The sequence below is a fragment of the Sinocyclocheilus anshuiensis genome, unplaced genomic scaffold, assembly GCF_001515605.1.
Source record: "Sinocyclocheilus anshuiensis isolate Anshui unplaced genomic scaffold, SAMN03320099.WGS_v1.1 scaffold1094, whole genome shotgun sequence".
NCBI lineage: Eukaryota > Metazoa > Chordata > Actinopteri > Cypriniformes > Cyprinidae > Sinocyclocheilus > Sinocyclocheilus anshuiensis.
Genome location: NW_015536578.1, coordinates 783,545 through 790,702, shown reverse-complemented (window position 1 = coordinate 790,702; position 7,158 = coordinate 783,545). Strand labels below are relative to the sequence as shown.

General features: G+C 36.9%; 1 protein-coding gene across 3 annotated transcripts in view; it reads left to right on the top strand.

Moving 5' to 3' along the window:
• The window catches only part of LOC107702933 (unconventional myosin-XVI-like), a 99,816-nt gene that overhangs the window by 48,033 nt on the left and 44,625 nt on the right, over positions 1-7,158 (top strand). For all 3 annotated transcript variants that reach the window (XM_016505392.1, XM_016505384.1, XM_016505402.1), the window contains exon 18: positions 4,256-4,336. In XM_016505392.1, coding sequence (XP_016360878.1) covers positions 4,256-4,336 — 81 coding nt within the window. The remainder of the gene's footprint in view (positions 1-4,255; positions 4,337-7,158) is intronic.

Genomic DNA, 7,158 nt, shown 5'->3' with positions numbered 1-7,158 from the left:
TGTGTGTTTGTGTGTGTGTGTGTGTGTGTGTGTGTGTGTGTGTGTGTGAGAGAGAGAGAGAGAGAGAGCGATTGACTCAGTCTTATGTAAGACGCCCAGTACATGAGCCGCTGGCAGCCCTGGTTACCCACATACCCTGGTTTTACCCTCTTACATAAGCAGTAGTTCAGTTCCCATAGAGTGACTGGGACAGTAATATGAAGTAACATGATGAGATCCTGCTGTGGCTTGAAACAGAAAAGCACAAATGAATGTTTGGTTTGGTTTGGTTTGCCCTTTGATGAGAGAAATTGGATGAAAAAGTTGCACCAGATTTAATTTTTCTTTCTTTTGTTGTGTGTCGTGAAAATGAGTAGATTTGGTGTGGTAGCGGAGTTTTCTGGGAATCAGGGCATTTTGATTTAAAGCAGCAGTTTGCTGCGAAATATAATCATTTTCTTTCCTACTGAGTAGCTAAATGAGTGAGCTGTGTCATGAGGTCTGGCCTTTTTTCCCCACCAGAACAGCTGTTTGAAGAACAGGGAAAAAACTAATTGTCCCTTTTTACACTGCACAGTTTGAACTACTTTTGTTTTTAAAATAATATTATATCACCTTTAATTGCTTTCATATGACACTAGGGAAAAAATATTTTGATTCTAAAACCAGCTATACTGAAGGATGCATTCAATTGATTAAAAGTGAACTAAAGACAATTAAATAGGGGTCAAATATGAGATCCCATTTGAAAATAAATTTGCAAAAGTGATTTTAAATACATAGAAAGCATATTAAATGCAAGTAAAGTGTCTACTTTAATGCTTCAATAAAATATCAAAATATGGGTGAAATAATGTTCTATCATTATTTAGCATAACAAATATATTTATGTAAAAATTAAACAACATACTTATTCTGGCCTGTGCTTATTAAAATATATGAATAAGTGAATAAGTAAGAATAAGTGATCGTTCTAAAATGTATTACATTTTAAAGGATAGTGACAAAGATTGGTAAAGATTTAAATTACAATGAACTAGTTTTTAGAGGATGCACTGTGATGCTTAAATAGTCTTTAATGTGATCTAATGATTCTGGTTCTAAATATGCCTGACAAGATTTTTTTATTTTTTCATTTGGTATATGAACTCTTGTTCATCATTTATATTTTAAATAAATGCTGTCCTACTGAACTTTCTATTCATGAAAGAAACCTGGCAAAAACAGAGAATGAAAGCTGTATGAGTCAAAATAATCAAGACAAAGAATCAGACACACCATTATTGGTGAACTATCATTAAATCGCCACCTCAATCTAGAGTGACTTACTGTGCGTTATTTCCCAGAACAGACTCTCTCTAGGGTTAAAGGGGCACGATGATCATATAGCCGAACTGTGAAATCCGTAACTTTCCAGTTCCTGAGTCACCTTTAGTTCAAATTAAATTAACTGCTTTTGTAGTAGTGACCTAGATCCATTAGACCAGTGGTTCTCAATTCCAGTCCTCGCGCACCACCGCTCTGCACATTTAGCATGCATCTCTTATCACTTCAGATGTTTGCTCTGTTTGACTGTAAGGGCCCTGCGAAGTGGACTTCACAGGATATTCTGCCATGATTCCAGTTCGAAGGGAGCGTATTTGTTCCATGCAAAGGGCATTAAAGTGTGTGAGGCATGTATTTAAATTGTATTTATTTACAGAGGTGTATTACGTACGTCACACTTCTCTAGTAAGGTTTGTCTGTGTGTGAAGACGCTGCAGACAGTGATGTAGCACAAATCATGTGAATGAATGTTCGAATTTCCCGTGCTCAGGGAGTATAGAGCCGTGAACATTGTGTAGGGACCCTGTCAATCGGAACACAGTTCATGCATGGAGCTCTCTTCTAGTGAGCTGGTTATCTAAATCAGGTGTGTTAAATAAGAGATGCATGCAAAATGTGCAGAGCGGTGGTACGCGAGGACTGGAATTGAGAACCACTGCATTTAGACCATTTGAACTTGTTTTCCCAACCCTCTACGCACACCTTGGCAATATAATCACCATTGGCTAGTACATTTTTTTAGTTTACTCAAACCCAATCAGCTTATCTTTGTAAAATGGCACAGCTTCTTAAATAACAAATGAATGTACACTCTTAACATCACAATAATGAATGTACACTCTTAACATCAGTCAATCAAACATTATATTATGATATTATGATAATTAAGCACTATTTAGTGATAGAACTAGTGATTAGAACTAAAACTTGATAACCATGTATGAATGCATATTTGTCATTTTAACTGAACTTAGGACTGGTGGTGGTGTTTAAGATATTGTTGGTCATAGATAGTAGTAATTATTATTAAAATATAATACTACTTCTACTACTACTACTACTACTACTACTACTATTATCTGCTGGGTTCATGAATATTAATCACGTGGTCAGCGTTCGCTAGAGCTGATTTGCTTAAATCAAAACAGGGACGGTAATAGATGAGTGCCAGCCAATGAGATTGCCGTTTGCACATTAGCTCCGCCCACTACCAGTACTACACTACTACAGAGAAACTGGCATATCTTCTGATTGTTCTTAAAAGCTGAATAATTCTAAATGAACTCCGTTATTTTGACAGGAAAATACAACAGAGAATATGGTTTACATGTAGCACGTCGATTCAGTGTGGGTATGTAAGTCTCTTGCTCTCTCTCTTTGCATGTGCGAGAGAAACAGCGCTATCAGCAAAGCGACGGCGAGTCGTGCGCCTTCACACTAGAGTTTACGGTGCGTCAAATACAGGTACGCTGTGCATCAATTGAGTACATGACTAGATCCATTGAGCACATCCAAATAGTACAGATTGCTTGACGGAGAGCGAAACTCTCAAGCACTCAGTCAGCGTGTTTATCGAGGGAAAATATATCTGTGCTAAACTTGTAATTAGCCTCTAACACACACACTGGCGAGTAAAATCTAAGAATTTATTTGCCAATGGCTAATATTAGATATTATTTAGTCGCCCAGAGTAAGATTTAGTCGCATATGCGAGTGATTTACTCGCAATGTAGAGGGTTATTTCCACCAATGACTTGAATACAGTCCATGTAGAGATTCAAGTACATGGTGTACTGTATCAGGATTACCAGGATGACCTGTGCTGCTTTGTATTATAACCTGATGACGAAGGAAACGGATAGACACAGTCAACCTTTAACATAAATATTGTCAGTATTTCCCTTTCGGGTGAAAATACAGAAATCTGGGTGTATATTACTGTGTGTTTGTGTTTGTTTGCGCTTGCATGATTCATTCATAGCTCCTGTACAACTCTGTTGTCATGCCAACATCATCTTAAAAGGGCATGAAGATGAATAGTCACATCTAGAGCACATCTCCTCCTTCCCCTCTCTAGTCCTGATATATAGAAGCCTCACTAACACCGAAGCCATTCTTAAAACCCATGTATGTCATTGTGTTAGCAAAATATGAAAGCAAGTGGCATTTAATTTAAAGAAAGAACACAAGCACGCTTTAAGCAAAACATTTTACAAAAGGTTATTAATTATAAAACAAAATAGTTGATACAACGAAATATCTGGACTCTTTCTTGTCAAACATTTAGCATTGTGTTATGTTTTGCCCCCACAATTTAAAACGACAGAGTTTTAAGAATTTATTTATGAGAATTTAAATATCATGTTAAGACATATTATTGGGAAATATTGAGTGACAACTGACATTAATTTGCATTACAAAAATAGTTTGCTAAAGTGTTATAAAATCTTCTTGATTTGCATTACAACTATCAGAATTTCATCTTACTGGCCATATAAATATCAGCAACTGCATGTACATCTATCATACTTAATTAGGCCTAATTCATTCATTCATTCATTCAGTTTGGGCCTCTGAATAAAATTGAGGTGTTTTTTTTTTTCCTCGAGTATGAGCTCCATATTCTCAATATATCATATTATACGAAACATAAATGTATCAAATATAGGCCTAATATTCAAATTAGTCATTTTTTAATTATTTTTTACATTTATTTATTTAGTTGTTTATTTATTTTTTGGTGAGGCTTTACAGGGTTAAGCAAAAAATACTTATAAAAATAATTTAGTTAGATGCCAGATGGGTAAAAATAAAAAATATATTAAATAAATAAATTAATTAAAATATAGATTTTTTTTATTAAATTGTTGTATTATTTTTACTATTTTATTTATTTTTTTATTTTATTAACAGGCTAACGGTCTACATTTTTTTCTTTTTGCCTCTGCAGCTCCTGAAGAAAAAGGGAGCGACGTCCTTCCTGCAGAGACTGGAGCGTTGTGGACCGGTCACTGTGGCAGTGCAGCTTAGGGTAAGTTCACATTAGAACCACTGCCAGATTCCAAACCTGACCTGAGCTGACCTGGCCCGGCCCGGCCCATCCAGATGGTCATTGTGCTCTGTGGATTTGACTTCTTGTTTCCAGCAGAACTGGATCTCTTCAAAAGCCTGCAGGCTCACAGAACCAAAAAGCTGCCTGAGAGCTAAACATTATAGATCTGCCAGGAAGGCGTCTTAAAGGCCCATGTGTTTGAGGTTTGAACAACAGTCTTTAGAAGAAGTGTTCTAGTGTTGTGCCCGTCTCATAGGCCCAGTGTGGTTAGTGGGGAGGAAGGATTCTGGCCTGCTGATGTTTTAGTGATTAGGGTGGGTGATTGTGGATAGTAGTGGATTCTGTATGAATGAACAGCAGGCTCACTATTACTGTGGGAGAGAACAGCTCACTGATGGCTTCAACACACCATCAATCATCTGATATCTGAGATGGGAATCTTGCAATTCTGGTTCTTTTAGCAACACTGATTTTAATTTATCATAAAATTCAATATTAAACATTATTTACTATATAAATACTCTTACATTATACAATATGTTTAAGTTTTATGACAGAATTTAGTTGATGTAGATTTATGTAATTTAATATGTATAATGTATTTAATGTTGTAATTTTAATATTTAAAATGAAATGAAATATTATTTATACACTGCTGTTCAAAGTTTGGGTTCACTATTTTTTTTTCTAGAAAATCAATGCTTTTATTCAGCAATAACAATAAATTGATGAAAAGTGACAGGACGTGGCAGTACCCTTGGAGCCGGGCTTCACATAGCTTGTCAGATATTGAGGCGACACCATATCGCTGCCAAATGTCATGCATAATAACGGCTTGAGGTGCGATAGATATTCGGCTTGAGACGGTCACTAGTCTGTCCACTAGTCTGTCCTTTGTCCTGCAAATATTTAAATAAAACATTGAGATTTTTGTTTGTATTTCGAAAATTGTTACTAAAGCAAAAGATTTTGTTAAATCGTTTAGTCAGTTTTACTAATATATATGCCTGTGTAGCTCAGTGCTCCATTCACGCTACGTGATGAATACACGTTTACAGAAAATCATTCGATTCACATCCCTATCCCTAACCCTGCAATTGGCCCTTTGTAACACACCCACCTATTAACGTAATGTCACATTCTTGCGCACATGCAGACGTGCTCTTGCTTTCATCCTGACCTCATTCTCATGTCAGTGGAATGCAGATACATGTATGTACAGTACGTGCTTATGTTCACACGTTCTACACTGCATGACCTGATTTCATACCCCGTGTTCTGCACAACGAGATGTAAGGGGTAGTGCAGGGGTTTATGACAAGCGCACACAGTGTTCCTCTCTAATCTGTCCTCTCTGTTCAGGGCTGATTACGTCATAAAGCGCATTCAATGCACAGCGCTCGCACAAACACACACGTTATTTATCTACGCCTAAATAGCTCCCAGACGAGAGCAGTAGAAGAGATGTGAAATCCTTCAGCAATAATAAATAACATCTAGTCGAATGTGTTTTTCATTAGCGTTTGTCCTCACGGAAAGATGGAACAGCCGTAATTGGCAGCTTTTTTCAATTATTCCTTTGAATGGCTGATTGTATGTTATGGACTGCGGCGCCATCTTTCCCCATCTCTTGTCTGTCGGCTGGCAACAGTAGAAATGTCACATGACGACGGCACGCTCTTTGCCGTCTGTGCTGACTCAGCACAGGCTCCTTGGCCTATGACATCATCATTCAGAGGCAGCTTTTTTCCGTTTGTGCCTCATAAGTACAGTACGCCCACATGGAGTCTGCATGTGCAGGGCTCCGCAGAAACCTCTGAACATTTCCAATCATCGTTCACATAGCCCTCACCTCTTGCATTTGTGTTTATTAAATATGGCACTTTTTACACATTTGCTATGGTATTCGCTCAGTGCATGTGACGTAAATTTATGCTCAACATGTGTGCCTTAAATTTGTTTTTCACTAATGAGATTGTCCATAAGGTGGCAACACATTGTTTCAAAGTTAAAGTTTTTATGTGATGTTACACTAATGGAAATAACAGTTTTTATGTGATGTCACACTAATAGAAATGGTTATTTTTATCAGGTTAAAGGTAAAGACTAATATACTAGGACAGAGATATTAAAAGACAAAGTGTGCATAACATACTGATGCCCAGAATATGAATGTGTAGCGATTCAGCTCAAAGGGGAAATATGAATAATTAATCATAACTGGTTATAATTAATTATAAATATTTAGATCCGCTGTAAGTATTTACTTGACCTCTCAGGGTCAACTGTCTGTCAATTCTAAGAACGTTAATTTCCTGGTTAAGGGAAATAACGTTCTTACTGTACAATACTACTCATGTACTAGCATGTAGCAGAAATCTGCATGATTAGGGACTACGATTATGAGCAAACAATGAACAACCTCAGGTGTGATACAAGTAAGACTTTATTAACTACATAAACACTTAAACTAGTCTAACATACACCTACACATACACACACACACACACACACGCATACAGTAGGTATAGGAACAGGATTAAAGCTTAGGCAGTAAAGAGAAAAGAAATAAAGCATGAAGCTATGGGACCATTGGATATTCAGCAGATCTGCAGCCTGAAGGAAACATCAGCTTCTTAGTTAAAAAAAAGGCGCAAATGATACGTAATGTATCAATTAATAAGACTAAGTTTGATACTTGCACATCTTGTCTGTCTGAAGGAGAGGCTTGATGCAATCTGAAGGCTCAAGTTGATCTTTGCTGAAGTTGGTTGATGGAAAAGAACCAGTTTGAGTCAGAT